Genomic DNA, 18,744 nt, shown 5'->3' with positions numbered 1-18,744 from the left:
GTAAAATCAGGGTGCTTTTTAACGTGAGTCCCTTCGCCTCTCACTACGTTTCCGTAAAATCGGGGTGCTTTTTTAACGTGAGTCCCTTTGCCTTTCACTACGTTTCCGTAAAATTAGGGTGCTTTTTTAACGTGAGTCCCTTTGCCTCTCACTACGTTTCCGTAAAATCGGGGTGCTTTTTGAATGTAAGACCCCTCGTCTCTCATTACAGCCTACACCTACGATTTATTTAATCTTCTTCACTATCACTGTCTATTACTGGAATGTTATTTGTTTTCTTAAACAGATCGCTAATGGGCTACGAACAATTGGATGCTGCTGTCATATTGCTGCAATTATATATTATCTATCTCATGCAAGATATTTAGCGAAAATTTTGAAACCAGCAGAAATACTGAGCGATCTGTTTAAGAAAAAAATAACATTCCAGTAATAATAGACAGTGATAGTGAAGAAGATTAAATAAATCGTAGGTGTAGGGTGTAATGAGAAGCGAGGGGTCTTACATTCAAAAAGCACCCTGATTTTACGGAAACGTAGTGAGAGGCGAGGGGACTCACGTTAAAAAAGCACCCCGATTTTACGGAAACGTAGTGAGAGGCAAAGGGACTCACGTTAAAAAAGCACCCCGATTTTACGGAAATATAGTGAGAGGCGAGGGGACTCACGTTAAAAAAGCACCCCAATAAGGAGTTTAAAACCGTACTGCAACCTCCACGCGGTAAACTCTGGAAACTATAAAAATTAAAAAGTATACATATTATAGGCTAATTGCAGACGTACATATGTGCTAGTAAAGTTACATCGAACACCCGCAACGCGGAATGGCACTGCACTGTGCGCCGGAGTGACGCGACGCTTACGATTTTCGTATTTTTAACTATGTTCCACCATTTAAAAAAAATTGAAAAAAATATATGTTATAGTGGACACTTTAAGAGAAATTTCGTAAAAATTTCAAAGGGGTACCTCGAAAATATCACCCTAAAAAAAAATATTAAAAAATTCAAATATTTTTTTTTGGTCTTTTTTTTTGGCAAACATTTTGGACATTTTTTTGTTAATTAGTTTTATTAGTCTACATAACATATATTTTTTTCATCAAGATCGGTCAAGTGGTTTTCGAGAAAAATACATTTCTTTATTTACTTTCTCCCTGCATAACTTCTAAAAAAGTGGATTTTTTAAAATAATATTTGGTGGAAAGTTTTATCATATTGGTACTAACTTGTGACATTAATGTCAGCTCTGTATGATCAAGGGCCGATTTCATATGCTTACTCCGCTAGGCCCTTTGGTTTTAATTTGATTCTTATTAAAACGTATTTTGTTTAAATAATGTTTAAATAATATTTGCGGTAAAATTTGTTTCTTTATTTGTCGAACTTAACATGTAAAATATTTGATTCAAATTAAAAAAAATAATATAGTCATATAAGATTATATATGATCAGATCAGAATATTGCATCTCAAAGTATCCGATAGATGGCATTCGATGTGATCTGTTTCTCGTAATTAAAATTTGACAAAGAGTGTTATAAGATAACGGTATCAAGAAGACACGACACTGTCTCGGAACGACACAATTTTTGTATCAGTTATATCGTGAAGTCCACTCTTATAATAAAGTAGCACGCTTAAAAAATAAAATTTTATATAATCTTGTTTAAATTTATAAATTGGTATAAATTTAAATTTAAAACAAAATTATATAAAATTCTAATAAGATCAAATAACATTTATATATGACAAATTTGACTTATATGACTTATATGATTATATTTGACTTATATGATTATATTTGACTTATATGATTATATTTGACTTATATGATTATATTTGACTTATATATGATTATATTTGACTTATATGATTATATTTAACAAATTAATTTGAATTTATTACCATATTTAATCCACATTTGGCAAATTAAAACCATATTAACTCTGCATTTCTTTTGGTCTGTGCGGCTGATTTTGCATATTTAACAAAGCAAGGTCCAGTTTAATCCATATATAGATTAAATAAGATGGGGTACTTTAATTGATTTAAATATGACATATTTAAATTATAATTGATTTGCATATTCGATTCTAATAAGATTCTTAATAAATTCATATAAGCTTTTAATACGGTTTTAATACAATCGTTTTTCGCGGGCGATTACGCATCGATTAGGCTTTTTTGAAATTAAAAATAAAATTTTTCCGGCTAACTTAATGCTAATTCTTCTTTTTAAATTTAAAAAAAAATTAAGAACCAACAAACGTTGTAATTAGGCCAACAATCACCAACAAACGACCAACAAACGATAAAAAAATATGAAAATTAATAAAGTCGAAGTTGACCGGCTAAGTTACCAGAGCTGACTCCTGTCGACCCTTAATATAATCGACGGAAAGTTATTAAAAAATCGATAGCTTATATAATTGTCAAGGGAGCTACCAGTAAGAATCATTATTTCATTCTATCAACGGCAAAACATATATTCATGCCATTTTTATATGAAATAATTAGCAATACTACAAGTTTTCAAGTTGGCATTGGCAAAAAAAGTGTTTCGTTTTTAGCTAATTAAAATATAAAGATGCATAATATGATACTTTTACTATACGTTTTATGCAATAGCAGCGTATGGAGAATAAAATGATACCTAATACAGATTTTTTAATGACCTAATAAAAAACTTTTTTCTAAACCGTCAATTGACTCAACTGGATCGCTTCAACCTCCTTATATTAACGTTTACATTGTTACTAACTTTATCATTTATTTATAAAAAAAAGTAAAATGGAGCAAATTATGAAACATGCATATTATGAAGGAGCAAATTAAGCAGATTTTTTTCATGTATCGTAAGTTTCATTACTGTAGAGGTCGCTGGCTGGGAGCTTGTGGGTTTCTACCAGTGCAGCTAAAAGAAACAGACCCTATAGGTTATTACCATACATACATACATAGTACACATTTCATATATTAAACTGTGTCCAAATGTGAATTATCTACATCGATACGTTGTCAAAGCAGTCTCTCAACGACATAAAATAGCTCGCAATTAAAATGCGCTCTGTAAATCATTCGAAATACTTTAAATCATTTTCTGCGAAAGCCGTCTGTTGAGGTTAGAATGTGATGAATGTTCATAAAGAGGCCTAACAGTGATCGTGTCTGGTTTCAGGGTCATTTTGGACCGCTCGAACTAATTGATCTAAAGATTCAATTTCAAACCGCGCCACGAACTGATTACAAAAACTACAAATTCCCCCTCACAGAACACAAGAAGTATGTGATCGAAGAAGTGAGGAGCATTCTTGTATTTAAAAAAGAAAAGGAAAAGTTGCTCTTGTCACTCGAAAATATTTTCACATCTTAACTTAGTGCCTGCTACATCCTTGGCTAAGTATGAAGCATAGTTCTCAGTCAGAATCAATAGTATGAAGCTACACACATGTTTACTATATGTCTCCTTGTTTACTTTCGCTCTGCGTTCTTTATGGATCGAGCCGTAATTATCCAAACAGCAGCTCTGAAAAACATGACGATAATGATTGTATCGCAGAATCTCCACTGTGTAAAACACATGTGTCTTTAGGCCCATCCTGTCATGATACTCAAGAAGTTCAAGTCGCATTTTCTTCTAGTGTAGTTGAAAATGAGTATATAATCAAATTCAATGGTTACTATAGAGCATGTGCACGAGAAAATTATATAAGAGCTGCTTTAAACTTGTCTAACATTGAGAACTGGAAGATCATATTGCGCAACAATGCAGCATCTGTGTATCCTAGCGATTTCGATATTATACACTTAAAAGAGACGGATAAATATGAAGGGCTTAGGGCTTTAAGTAATCATCCACTTGTAAAGACTGTGTCACCGCAAAGACTTATACGTAGAACTTTAAAATTTATCAATAGAACGTCAAGTGATTCTGATGTCTTAGCACATAAGAACCCCAAAAGAAGAATCAATGATCATGTAAGTTTGCAAATTGTCAAAATTTTGAAATGTCATAAAATCAATGTAGCTATAAATCGATGAATTTTCAGTATTGAACGGTTATATTGTTCAATACTGAAATATATCTAAGGCTGTTGTTAAGAAAAAAATACTTAATTTCAGAATGTTCAGCCTGGGCAATCAACAAACAGACATACATCTCGAAAATTATTAAGAGCTATACCGAAACAATTACGTCTTTACTTGAAGCTAATGTCTTGTGGAAAAAGGGTATTACTGGGAAATATATAAAAGTAGCGATATTCGACACTGGGCTTGCCGCTAGTCATCCACATTTTAAGAATATCAAAGAGAGGATAAATTGGACGAATGAAAATACTCGAGAGGATAGCCTAGGCCACGGGACGTTTGTAGCTGGCGTTATCGCGTCATCCTCTAGAGATTGTTTTGGTTTTGCTCCAGATGCGGATCTTCATATTTTTCGCGTTTTCACAAATGCTCAGGTATCTCCGTTCTTCGTGCTTTCTTTTTACTTGTAATTTTATCACTTAAAAAAATTTGTATTATCTGAAATGTAATAGGTGTCTTATACCTCATGGTTCTTGGATGCATTCAATCATGCCATATTTCGCAAGGTGACAGTGTTAAATCTGAGCATTGGTGGTCCAGATTTTATGGACCAGCCATTCGTCGATAAAGTGTGGGAGGTTACAGCTAATGGTATCATTATGGTGTCTGCAATTGGCAATGACGGACCTTTATACGGGTAAGTAAAATAATATTACAATTTTCATGTAGTTTATTTGAAAAGAAAGAATTTAGGAAGACTTTTCAGTTTTATATTACCAGATGCAGGATTCTGTAACTCTTCTTAACGACAGTTTCGGTATTGTTGCGCAGCTTTTTTTTTTTTTACTATATATAATAGCTGTGCAACGATACCGAAACTGTCGTTAACGAGTTACAGAATCCCGCTACAGAATCGGAAATCACTTCTCTATACTGGGTGTTTCCTAACATGTGGGACTTATACATATGAACTTTTTTCATTGTTTTTTTTTGTCTCCTATCCACTGCTGAAGTGGGTTCCACATGTTATAGAAAACACCCTGTATATATATATATATATATATATATATATATATATATATATATATATATACATATATCTTCAAAATGATCACTCTTTCCACTCGTATTAATTAAACACATTTTACTTACAATTAGTTTAACAAATATTGTATGCGCTTTAAAGTTTGAGCTGTTCCTTTAACTCCCGTGTATCTAGAAGAACTATAAGTCTGATTAGTTTGTGTTTGTACGTCATGGTATTTCGTTTGCACAGCACTTTAAATAATCCTGCCGATCAAATGGATGTGATTGGTGTAGGAGGCATCAATTGGGACGATCAAATAGCAAGGTTCTCTTCGCGCGGCATGACCACGTGGGAATTACCTTATGGATATGGTAGAATCAAACCTGACCTAGTCATATATGGATCAGGAGTAAGAGGGTCCGCTTTGCAGAATGGATGTAGAAGTCTCTCTGGTACCTCCGTTTCTAGTCCTGTCGTTGCCGGCGCGGTAGCGCTATTAGCTAGTGCATTTGTAGATACAAATGTATCTAAAATTAATAAAGAGAAGGTAATTATCGATTCTTTATATATATATATATATATATATATATATATATATATATATATATATATAATTCTACAGAATATTATAGGAAAATAGAATTTTATTGCGTTTTATGCTTAATAAGTAATAATAAATGTATGTAAGGTAACACCGGCAAGTATGAAACAAGTGTTACTGAATTCAGCCCGTCGCTTACCTGGGATTGGTATGTTCGAGCAAGGCGCAGGAAAATTAGATCTCTTGCGGGCATTTCATCTCTTAGAGTCATATACTCCTACTGTCACGCTCCATCCAAGGTAAACTTTTCTTTACTTTTCTTCCTATATAAAAAAAATACCGTTTAATCTTGTCTATTACTTGATCTTAATTGTATCTGCTTGATTAATTAATTCTATCGATTCATTAGCATGAACTATTGTTTATAATGTATATGTAATAACACAATCGGGTATATTAAATATAATAAGATAATAGATCGATCAAATCTTGATTACATGATGCAGTAATTAATGTTTTCTTCTTCTGTTAATGATTAGTTACATAGATTTGACGGAGTGTCAATATATGTGGCCGTACTGTACTCAAGCTATATATCATACCGGTATGCCCACAATAGTCAATGTAACTATAATAAATGGTTTGGGTGTGGCTGGAAATGTAGTAAATCTTACCTGGCATCCGTATGCCGGTAATGGCAATGGTGAACATATTGATGTGGCGATAACGCACAGCGATGTCTTGTGGCCATGGTCCGGTTGGTTAGCAGTTGCTATAACAGTCCCATCAACATCCCACGATTGGCAGGGCATCACACAAGGTTTGAATATAATTTTGTTTCTCTAGTAGATCAATTTGTATTATCGCAGACATTTCACGCATTACATTTTCGTACAGGTCATATCTCACTCACGGTTGAGAGCGATGGCACAGGTAAACCACGGCAATCAACAATAACACTCCCATTGCAGGCAAAAGTCATACCCACACCTCCTAGGCAGTGAGTAAAAGTATACAATGTGTTAGATAATCGTTACTTTTGAACATAATGTACTGACATATGTTGCGTGGATATTTAATAAGATTATTTATATCTCTTATTATCTCTTCAGTAAACGTATCTTATGGGATCAGTACCATAACTTGCGATATCCACCTGGATATTTTCCTAGAGATGACTTGCGCGTAAAGAACGATCCTCTCGACTGGAACGGAGATCATATACATACAAACTTTAAAGACATGTATCAACATTTACGTAATGCCGGATATTATCTTGAAGTGCTTGGCTATCCGTTCACTTGTTTCGACGCAAGACATTACGGGACCCTGCTTATCGTAGATACGGAAGAGGAATTTTTCCCTGAAGAAGTATGCGTTTATGTCTCACAAAATTATGCTAGTTTCTACCGCCTATATAAATGCCGACCTTGTCTAAAATGCCTATAACTGATAATTGGTTTTCAACCACAGGTGGTAAAGCTAAAACACGATGTGGAAGAAGACGGTTTATCAGTAATTGTATTTGCAGACTGGTATAATACAGCAGTCATGCGAAAAATAAAGTTTTATGACGAGAATACCCGTCGATGGTGGATACCTGAGACGGGAGGTGCCAATATTCCAGCTATAAACGATCTGCTTTATCCTAATTGGGGTGTGGCATTTGGCGACGAAGTACGAAACGGTCAGTTCACTCTTGGCCAACATGCGCCAGTCATATTCGCGTCTGGCACTACACTAACTAGGTAAAATATTTTGCGCGCGGGGAAAACTGGTTTAGATTGTATACAGCAGATTTTATATTTGTTCAGATTTCCAAAAGGCGGAATCGTTCTGTATGCAGAGTTATATGACCAAGGTCAAGAACTTTTGGAAAAAGAATCAGGGATACCTAAGCTTGTACCGATACTCGGACTTTTACAAGTGACTAGTGAGAAAGATGTTGAAATGGCACATAATGACAAGATTAATAACGAAGTTGATCAAGCACATCAGAATGACGATGTCAAAGAGCAGACGAGTACGTCCGGTAGACTCGTTGTTTATGGAGATTCAAATTGTATCGATGACAGCCATTTACAAAAAGGTATGTTGTTACAAGAAAGAGATGTTAATGACAAAATATTTTAAATATGATAAATAATATTTTACATTACACGATATTTCAAATTTTCGTTTCTTTCTGAAAAATTTGATAATCTTTGAATTACATAATTTTATGGTTTGGATATTATTTACTTGTTAAAATGTATTGTTATCCATATTTAGCCTGTTTTTGGATGCTCGATGCTATCTTAGAATACACAACGACAGGTTACGTACCTACTGTTTTCATGGATGAAAATCAGAGGGAGCACAAGACTGTTAAAACGACTAGTAGTATAGAGACTGGAGAATTACCACGTCGAATGAAGAAAATCATTTTAGTCGCCACAGTAAAGTATTAATGACTAATGAGCCAGCAGGCAGTTTTCAGATCTCTTCCATTTGTATCATCCTGTATATGCCATGCCTGTACCAGTTAATGAATCTGTGCCAATGTAAGTAATTTACATGCATATATAAATACCAATCCAATTCCAAACATTTCGTAAACCTGTCCAATTCTTTTCTTGTTCCTATCTTGATTTCGGAAAAGTAATGCATGCTAGAGGAAAATTATCAAGATTCTAGTCGACGTTTTAAAATTGCACCCCCAATGTCCTATAATTATGATGAAGGATTGAATAATCAGAAGTCAGCTAAAAACGGCTGATGGCTCTCGTGTAAAGTGTTCAAGCTTATACCTTTTCATTAATTATTAATCGTTTCGGTTTTGTAAACTACTTGAATATTCCTTTTTTCGTCTCTTCTTTTTTTTACAGAGAACTTGCAAGCCTCAGAAGACTGCTCTCTATAGGAGATACCATGAGCGCGGCAAATTCAGTAGTACAGGATACAGACACTTTGTGGCTAAGAGACGAGTTGGTGGAGCTAGTATCCCTACGTTGCAAAATCCGACACAGACATTTTTGGCTTATGATACGAAAGAAAATCAGGGAGATGAACAAATAATTGTATACCAATGGAAATACGTAATATTAATAGTTATTATAGTGATAGCTTTCGTGTATTTGTGTAATCATTTGGGATTGAACAGACATTCGCGCAGGAAACGTATTATACTCAGAATATTTAGAGCCATTCGAGCATTAGTTGTGCGAAGGATACCTGCGCAAATGTAACTTGATAATTATTCGTCGCACAAACCATTACTGTGTATTGTACATAAAACGTATATTAAGGTAATTTTTTTAGGAAATTGGGTATATTTAAATTCCAAGACATTTATATGCAAATTAGATATTATGTGCCTTTAAAACATACAATATGACATATGAATTTGTAGATTATACAAATAAATTATTTTGATACAAAAAAAATCACATGCTATCTATTGCCTTTATTTTTTTAACCAACGAGATAATATAATATTAAACCTAGATTATTATTAAACTACATATTAGACCTAATGAGATAACATGATATTAAACAATTTGCTTTTTACATTTTTTCCTCTCTTTGAAGAAATAATTTCTAGCCCTACTTTAGGTACATCAATTATAAAAATGGATTATAAGTAACCCAGTGTGCTCTATCTTGCTCCGTAGCAGTTTTATGAGTGGTAAAAATGCTTTTGAAAACTTCGAGCTTTAGAATCCTTTGCGACGCTATAATCGCTTTTAGCTTTTTTATAAGCAGGATCATCGGCCTTGTGATTGTTGTTCAATTAGGGATTACTTTGTCCTCCTTCTTCATCTTCTTCTTGGACACTTCGCCTGTCTTCTTCTCTTCTGTTGGTACCTCATCATCTAACTTCTTCTTTTTCGATTTCTTTTGACTAGCTTTCCTGAGTACCGCTCGCTCCTTCATGAGATCCAGATCGTCATCTTCCGCATTTAATATGACTATGTCCGTCTCCTCGAACGATTGCTGACATTTGTGACATAAACTGTGAAATTCAACATTTTCTTGTTAAACTTTAAATTACGTCGGTATTTATTTCTGCTATATAAATACCGGATATTTTACTTACTGTACTCTTACTTCTTTGAGAGCACGTTCGCTCATTACGCAGCCGCACGACCATAAGAAACAGAATTTATATTTTCCGTTCATTTCCAAACCAATAACTGGACAAATATATGGGCTTTTGCCTCCGTCGTTGTAACCATCTCCTTTCTCCAGCTTTGTCGCCATTGAATGCTGGGTTTGGTGGTCAAATTAAGGTTCCTCACATCCTTCAAGTTCTTGATGTGTACAGCAGATTCTGGAAAAGTATTGCGATCCAAAAGACCTTCCAGCACAGATTCTTTGCTGTACAGACGACCCAAGCTGCAACCCACGATCGGTGGTTGCAATGGCAATTGCCGTATCGTACAGTGCCTCCACTTGAAAGCTAATTCCGCTTCCTTGTCTTTCTGATAAATAATTATTACGCAAGCGCATACAATATTTAATTAATTACTACAGATAGATTACTAGATTTTATAAATAGATAAATTTTATAAATAGGTAAATTATTAAGGTCATTAAGTATAAAAGCAAATATACATAATTCAAAAAAGTTATTTACTAAAATCACTTTAAAAGTAGTTCCGCAATTACTTTAAAAGAAGCAAGCATAAAAAAAATTATTTACGTTCCGTCAATAATTATATAATACAATATTAAACTTTGTCTTCTTCTAAATGTAGATCATTGTACAAGCATAGACAAAAAAGAAAAGTGATTAAATAAACAACATGCTTCTATATGAATATTAGATGTATAAATTAATTTGGTGCCTTTACATTCGAGATATTTTATAATATAAAGTTTTGAGATTAAACATTTTTTGCCCTTTCATGATTTGTAAGTGTGGACCTAAGTATGGACCTTTATGTTTTTAAAACACCATGTTTTGGCGACACAGACAACAAAATCTCACGAAACAGCAATGAACACGATGACGTCGAAAGAAAGCAGTATTTGAGACACTGCATTTTTTCACATTACAATTAAATACAATTAAAAAAGAATGCTGTTGAAACCATGGAAATTATTTGTTCTAAACTGACTCATACAACGTGCAAAAAAGTATCTGCAAATCAGTTTTAAAATTAGGTGAATCATTTTGCAGCACAACGCTCGAGTATGCGCAAAAGAGGACGAAGGATGCCATCTATGCTTTGGGCTAGAAAATTATCCGTTATTCAGATTATTCATCAGACCTAGCCCCGTCAGATTGCAATCTGTTCCATCTGTTTGCTTCAACATTACCTGGTTAATACACATTTCAAGATAATGAAAGAGGTCCGAAAAAATCTCAGACTTTATATAGATTCAAAACCGTCAAGTTTCTTCTATGAGGATATTCTTGTGAGCTGCCCGATAAATGGGACAAAGTCATATAAAATAATGGAGATTATTTCACAACATTAAACCTGTATTTGAATTTTGTGAAAAAAGGCACCCAATTAATCTCACATAATATAATATTCAAGATCGCAGAATAACAAAAGAAAAAAAATGGAAATAAAAAATCTTTCACATTCGTGTTTTACGCACCAAAATACACAAATGTTAAATTTCAGCCAAATTAATGAGGAATTCACTTTCCTTCAGATTTACCGAAAATCACCCGAGATATAATAAAGCAATGAAAATAAAATAATCTCAAATACCCAATAATCAGCAATTCAATAAAAAAATCGGACTTCTCCGATTGAGGTTATAGATATTGTTTGGTATGGTTTGATACATGTACCAAAGTTGCTATCGGTGGTTGCTATTGGTGCTGGTGCAGTTTGATACAGCTTTGGTTGCTTATACTAAAGTCACGCCAAAAATCGCCTATAATAGACTTTCAAATCCTACCTGCTCCGGTTTCTTTTTTCACTCTAACGAGCTCGTCTCTGCGAGGAATAGTGCCACCGTCGCAACCCATGATGACACTTCACACTTTGCCACAATATCTCGATATATTTTATATTATATATATATATATATATATATATATAATATATATATATTCCTCTTCTTTCTTGATTCCAACGGAAGCAAACGCAAGATGACAAACAAACCAAACAAGATGTTACAGAACACTGGGAACACAACAAACTAATACGTCCACGTCCACGACGACCACGACGCGAATGAAAAAAGAGAAATGGCGGCGTATACAGAGCTCTGGTAACTTAGCCGGTCAACTTCGACTTTATTAATTTTCATATTTTTTTATCGTTTGTTGGTCGTTTGTTGGTGATTGTTGGCCTAATTACAACGTTTGTTGGTTCTTAATTTTTTTTTTAATTTAAAAAGAAAAATTAGCATTAAGTTAGCCGGAAAAAATTTTATTTTTAATTTCAAAAAAGCCTAATCGATGCGTAATCGTTTGCTGATGATTGTTGGTCTAATTTTAGCGTTTGTTGGTTTATTATTAGTCTTAAAAACGAAAAAAAAAAACGAAAAATTATCTCACATATTAAAGTAATCGAAGATTGGTTATTTGCCTACGACTTAAGCTTTATTTCTATCAATTTAAGGCTAACATCTATAAAACTGCCATATAATACGGGCCTTAAGCCCCTTGCACAATGCCAGGCAACAGGCAATAGGAACAGGGAATAGAAATCAGAAATCATGTATAAATGCAGAATAAACAGTGACACAGGCAATAGACACAGAGTTTCCGTCACGTTGGAAATTTCGTGCCTATTGCCTGTTGCCAACCAATCATAGCATTTTAACTTTTTAGGTTGTAATTAACGATTTTTTGGTTATTTCCTGTTCCTATTGCCTGTTGTCTGGCATTGTGCAAGGGGCTTTAACATCGGCAGAAAATCGCGAAAAGATCAAGAAAACATGGTGGTTCGTGGGAAGCACACACACACACACACACACACAACGGGGGGTGCGAGGGGGCCTTCGGCCCCCCCCCTCCCCCCACACCCATCCCGCCGGTAGGCTGCGTGGACCTCGCTTTACAACATAAAGTACATGCTAAGTTGTAAAACGAAATTATAAAGCACATGCATGGAGGGGTGCAAGGGGACTTACATGCGTGAGCGCACGTAAACAGAAAGGCTTTTCTCCCCTGCACCTCCCCCATGCATACTTTATTTTATAATTTCGTTTACAACTTAGCATGTACTTTCTGTTGTAAACCCCCCTGTCGGCCCCCCCCTCGCACCCCCGTTGTGTGTGTGTGTGCTTCCCACGAACCACCATGTTTCTTGATCTTTTCGCGATTTTCTGCCGATGTTAAGGCCCGTATTCATATGGCAGTTTTATAGATGTTAGCCTTAAATTGATAGAAATAAAGCTTAAGTCGTAGGCAAATAATAAACCAATCTTCGATTACTTTAATATGTGAGATAATTTCTCGTTTTTTTTTTCGTTTTTAAGACTAATAATAAACCAACAAACGCTAAAAATAGACCAACAATCATCAGCAAACGATTACGCATCGATTAGGCTTTTTTGAAATTAAAAATAAATTTTTCCGGTTAACTTAATGCTAATTCTTCTTTAAATTTAAAAAAAAATTAAGAACCAACAAACGTTGTAATTAGGCCAACAATCACCAACAAACGACCAAACAAACGATAAAAAATATGAAAATTAATAAAGTCGAAGTTGACCGGCTAAGTTACCGGAGCTCGTATACAGGGTGGGTAAAATAAAGCGATGCGAGTCATGTCGGATCGTTTTCGGGGATCCTGCAGTGACTGGCAAACTTCCTCGATGTCAATAATGTCAACCTTTCTAATTTTGTTTTCCCCCACTGATCTCTATATAACACTGGATGGCGTATGCTATGGAAAACCTTGTTACGAGTTGAAAACCAGGCAGCCATGATTGATGAGGTAAAATATGCTAATATGGCGGCGTCTACTGTTGGAGTTCAGTGCTGTTTCGGGTTGTATTAAGAGAGATGTGAGTTAAATATTGTCTGTATCGTTGTGGTTTACAAAAAATACGTTTTGAAAATGGTGTCATCCTGTGTTTTTTGTGGCTCTAAACAAGGGACCGAAAGTAGAACACTTCATAAGTAAGTATACAAGTCATAACTCATGTTTATGTCTTATAGGTTATTTCCTTTTTGTCATTTTTTTTGTATTTTATTTAATTTCTTTCCAAAAATTGATATTGTAAAATAATATTTTTTGTAAAGGTTTCCTTTGAAAGATAAGGAAATTTTGCAATCATGGTTGCAACAGATGGGTCTGGGACCAAACTTTATACCGACAAAGCATTCAAGATTATGTTCGGATCATTTCGAAGAAAAATCTTTTCAAGAAGGTACAAATAAGAAATGCCTACGCATTGGAAGTATTCCAATAATATTTGGGGAGTACAAATCAGTTTGTGCTTACTGTCATGCAGTGAAAGGACAGGATAAAAAAAGATCATTCCACAAGTAATAAGAATTATTTATGCAAATAATCACTTATTTTAAATACAAGAAAAATCTGTAATTGTAGTGTTTATCTCGAAATATTTGTATTTGAACTTTAAAATACTTTTTAAACAGATTTCCCTTAAATAATCCCAAATTACTGGAGAAATGGGTAGCGACAATGAAGTTGCAAGATTTCATTCCAAATGAGAAAAGTTTGCTGTGTAGTTACCATTTTGATGAAAAATGTTTACGATCATCAGGTCGTGGTTTAGTTCTTAAAGCAAATGCAGTGCCAACTTTGTTTTCATCTGCAGATAGCGGAGGTATGATAATGTATTATATTTATAAATTGTTTCAGTTGTAATTATTTAGTTTTATTAATATTGCTGTGCATTAAAATAACTTTTTAGTAAAATAAATAAATAAATAAATGCACTTTGTATACAGAAATATATACATTTGTAGGGACATCCATTGCAGGAGAAATGCAAGGAAATATAAGCAATTCATGTGATGTAATAGTATATGATAGTAACGATAATCAATCAATAACACGGCAGCAAGGTACAAAGCGTATTTCGTCAGAATTTTCCACATCTCCTTCTAAAATTCAAAGAAGTAGCAGTCTTTTTACTAGCACATCAATGCATTCAGAGAGAGAAGCTGTGATGGATTGTTCCTCAGGTATACATGATTTAAGTGTATATATAAGAAGTTAATGCAGAAAATCTAGTAATTTAAAGTCTGATAACAAATTTTTCGGAATGTTGACAGTCGAACACTGCGAGGAAAATGTAGCACTTTCTACGAGTTTAGCTGTTGAAGAAGTAAACAGTCCAGTTCGCAGCAGGACACCACAAACACCACGGAGTATTAGGAAACGAATTCTTCACACGAAGCATGATCATCAGTATGAAGCATCTCCAAAGACGATGAGGAAAAAGTATATTCAGCAAAAAAAGAAAACACAAGATTTGATGAAGCAGGCGCACGTTCTGAGACAGCACAAATCACGTTTAAAAAAAAAGATTACTTCATTAAAAGGCATTGTAAGTGAATTACGACAAGCTCGTGCTATTCCAGAATTAGGTTTACAGTGTTTGGATTCTATTGCTAGTACTGACGTTTCCCAGTTTATAAAGAGATTTAATAATAATCAAAGTAAAATAATTAAAGAAAATGACAAAGAAAATAATAAGCCAAAGAAAAGACAATGGAAGTGCCAGCGTAAGAATATTAAGAATAAAGAACCAGGCATATCTAAAGAAAAGTATCCAGCAGCTCTTAGGTCGTTTGCAATGACTCTCCATTTTTATTCTCCCAAAGCGTACGGATTTGTTAGGCAAAAATTTTGCAAGGCTTTGCCACACCCTAGTACCCTTCGTTCTTGGTATTCTACAATCGATGGTGCACCTGGCTTTACTTCCGAAAGTTTTGACGCTTTAAAACAAAAAGTTGCAGCATCAAAAAAGTCTAACAAAAAAGTTCTGGTAGCTTTTATGTTGGATGAAATATCTATTCAAAAATCATTGCAAAAACTTTCTAATGGAAAAACTTATGGATGTGTGGATTTCGGTACTGAAATGGAACCAAATCAGACTACTCCGTTAGCAAAAGACGCATTGGTTATGATGGTTGTGAGCTTAGATGAGTCGTGGAAAATTCCTTTAGGATATTTTTTAATTAATGGAATCAATTCTGCTACAAATTCGGGACTTATCAGAGAAGCTTTAATTCGCCTTCATGAAATTGAAGTAGAAGTTGTTTCCTTAACATTAGATGGTCCACCAGAGCACTTCGCAACAATGCGCGCTCTTGGTGCGTCTTTTGATTTGTTAGATTTGAAACCTTTTTTTTCGCATCCGTCCACTCAAGAAAAAATTCATGTCATTTTTGACGCTTGTCACATGCTTAAACTTACAAGAAATACATTAGGAGATTTACAAATTTTAAAAGATGCTGAAGGAAACTCTATTGAATGGAGATTTATCAAGGCTCTAGCTCAATTACAGGAAAAAGAAGGATTGAGAGCTGGGAACAAATTGAGAATGGCACATATCCATTATTGGAAGATGAAAATGAAAGTCGCTTTGGCTGCTCAAACTCTTAGTGACAGTGTTGCAGATTCAATTGAATTTTGTGATAAATACCTACATTTAAAGGAATTCAGAGGATCTGAGGCAACTGTGAGGTTTATTAGGTGCATTAATAGAATCTTTGACTTTTTAAATTCACGTAATCCCTTTGCTAAGGGGTTTAAAGCTCCTTTGAGAAAATGCAACGAGGAATTTTGGCGACCGTCGATTTTATCAAACGTTGAATATATGCAAGGCATCACGGACGTTGCCGGTACTCCAATAATCCGTACGAAAAGATATGTTGGTTTCACAGGGTTTATTACAGCGATATTATCCATGATAACAATTTTTGACACTTACGTCAAACCTGAAACTTCTCAGCTGAAATATTTATTAACTTACAAATTCAGTCAGGATCATCTAGAACTGTTTTTTTGTGCTATTAGAAGTCGCGGTGGTTGGTGCCCAAATCCGAGCGCCAATCAATTCATGTCAGCTTACAAAAGACTTTTAATTCATCATCAGGTTCAAGCCGTCAATGGAAATGTAGAAGCAATGGATTCCACGAGTATTTTAACAGTAACTTCTACGCGTAAAAAAAAAATTGATTTGTATGATCCAACCGTTTTCGACAAAATTGCTAATATCAGAGTAGAAAAAAAATATGATTTAGAGAATTATAACGAAGAGAATGAAACAGAGGAACATTTTTTAAAAGAATTTGATGACTCTATGATCACTGTGCCTGAGCTCTCAACTTTCTCAAAAGCATGTGTAGGTTTCATTGCCGGTTGGGTTGTGAGAAAATTAATAAATAAATCTATTGTCCGATGTGAAACATGCAGAAATGCTCTGCTTCAAGATGATCAACATTTGGCACAATTCGAACAGAACTGTCTTATAGAGGCTAAAACTAACGGAGGTTTATTTTTTCCTAGTGAATCTGTTCTTCGGATTTGTGAAACAACGGAAAAGTTATTGAAGCATTCCCTAGATAAACTTAACGGTATGGTTCCTGTCGAACCTAATTTTCCCGCTCTCGTTTGCTCAAAGGTTTTGCATGATCTTGTACAACCGCCTTGTACATTATTTCCACAGTTAAACGAACACATGTTTGATGATGCAGCTAATGATACAAATCACATTTATTTCCTTTCAAAGCAAGTGTGCAAAGTATACTTGAATTTAAGACTCTATGCTGCGACAAAGATAGCGTCTCAAACTGCTGTTGGGACAAAAGTTCGTCATCACCTAACTCGACGAATTATCTGGGAACGTCAGTGATAGCTGGTTTTAGTAATATTATAGCAGAGACTAGTCTTCCTTTCTTTGTACTAACATTGACTAGTCAAAATGAGTATTGTTTTAAACTTTATGCTAGTCTATTAAAGATTATTGTCTGAAAGGCAACCTTAGGATAATATAAAGCATTTCCATATATTCGAGAGATTAACTTATATTTATTATTTGTCTTTTGCATGGAGTGCAATAAAACAAGCATGAATAGCATGAAAGTGTTGCAACAGGTAGCACAATAGCATGGCTTGGCATAATGAACCAAAAAAACTTGAGCTGTAATATAATTTGTTCATTATAGATGAGTTTTTTATTTTCTTCAATTATTTTATACTGTTATTCAGATTCTGAAATTATTGTTCTTTTTTTGTAAGGTTTCACTGATGTAAGATTTTATTTATATTTGTACTGAATTCAGTAAAAAATAAATATAATTTTTATATAAATATAATTTTTAAAACTTAATTGTAATGCCACCACTGGATAAAACCATTCGTTTTCTTCACATAATTATGATTCTTAACATTTTGATCTGCTTGCAGATACTGCAAAATAAAATTTGCACTGAAATATTGATGGAAAACGAGGATTCATTGATCCACCAGTAGGTATATAAATTTTATATACACATTTTTTTAATTTTATATATTACATTACATTTACATTACATTTACAATCAGAATTCCATCTCTAATCAATTTATTTAATCCATAATTGTACATATTTAATATTAATTGCAATTTTTATCTTATGTATTATTAATATCTATTCATTATTTTTTATTTATTACATTCAATATTTTTATATATACTTCTAAGACTTACTTTACAATACATTAATTTATTAGTTACAATACTTATTGTAAAGAATTTGAAAATAAAATAAACCAAACAATTTATTGTTTTTACATTTTTTCCTTCACAAAACGTGTTTTTAGACATTTTTCTGTATATCTTTAATTTAGTTTTACGTATTTTTATATTTTGAGCTCATTTTCAACTTGCTATTTACGTCTCCTATTTAAAATACGATGTTGTATACATGGTAAAATGTATATACAATTCATGTTTTAATCCAAGTGAATACATATTGTACGTGCAGTAAAAAATACTTTTAATAGTAATAATAATTTTCCCATAATAGAGTACTGTAATTTCTACGTTTTAACTATAAAAATCTTCAAATAAGTCTTCATATTATTACTTTTTTACTTTATCCCCATTTGAATTTACCGCCTAAAAGTGCATATTTTACCTCATCAAAGATGGCTGCCGGGTCTTCAATGCGTAACACAATTTATCGTCCTTTTCCATAGCATACGCCATCCAGTGTTGTATAGAGATC

The 18,744-nt window shown here is 33.8% G+C and overlaps 1 protein-coding gene and 2 pseudogenes across 1 annotated transcript; 2 read left to right on the top strand and 1 right to left on the bottom strand.

Moving 5' to 3' along the window:
* The first annotated feature begins 3,186 nt into the window (after positions 1 to 3,186).
* On the top strand, positions 3,187 to 8,840 carry LOC139811344 (membrane-bound transcription factor site-1 protease-like; annotated as a pseudogene).
* Positions 8,841 to 9,067: 227 nt separating this feature from the next.
* On the bottom strand, positions 9,068 to 11,569 carry LOC139811345 (replication termination factor 2-like; annotated as a pseudogene).
* Positions 11,570 to 13,400: 1,831 nt separating this feature from the next.
* LOC139811453 (uncharacterized) lies at positions 13,401 to 18,298 on the top strand. The gene is made up of 6 exons (XM_071775737.1): positions 13,401 to 13,675; positions 13,799 to 14,044; positions 14,159 to 14,349; positions 14,492 to 14,710; positions 14,801 to 15,075; positions 17,943 to 18,298. Exons 1-6 carry the CDS (start codon positions 13,614 to 13,616, stop codon positions 18,006 to 18,008), a joined length of 1,059 nt encoding a protein of 352 aa, XP_071631838.1. The 5' UTR covers positions 13,401 to 13,613; the 3' UTR covers positions 18,009 to 18,298.
* Positions 18,299 to 18,744: the final 446 nt, after the last annotated feature.

The sequence above is a fragment of the Temnothorax longispinosus genome, chromosome 4, assembly GCF_030848805.1.
Source record: "Temnothorax longispinosus isolate EJ_2023e chromosome 4, Tlon_JGU_v1, whole genome shotgun sequence".
Taxonomy (NCBI): domain Eukaryota; kingdom Metazoa; phylum Arthropoda; class Insecta; order Hymenoptera; family Formicidae; genus Temnothorax; species Temnothorax longispinosus.
The sequence above is the reverse complement of the archived record's forward strand: the minus strand, read 5'-3'. Positions and strand labels throughout refer to the sequence as shown.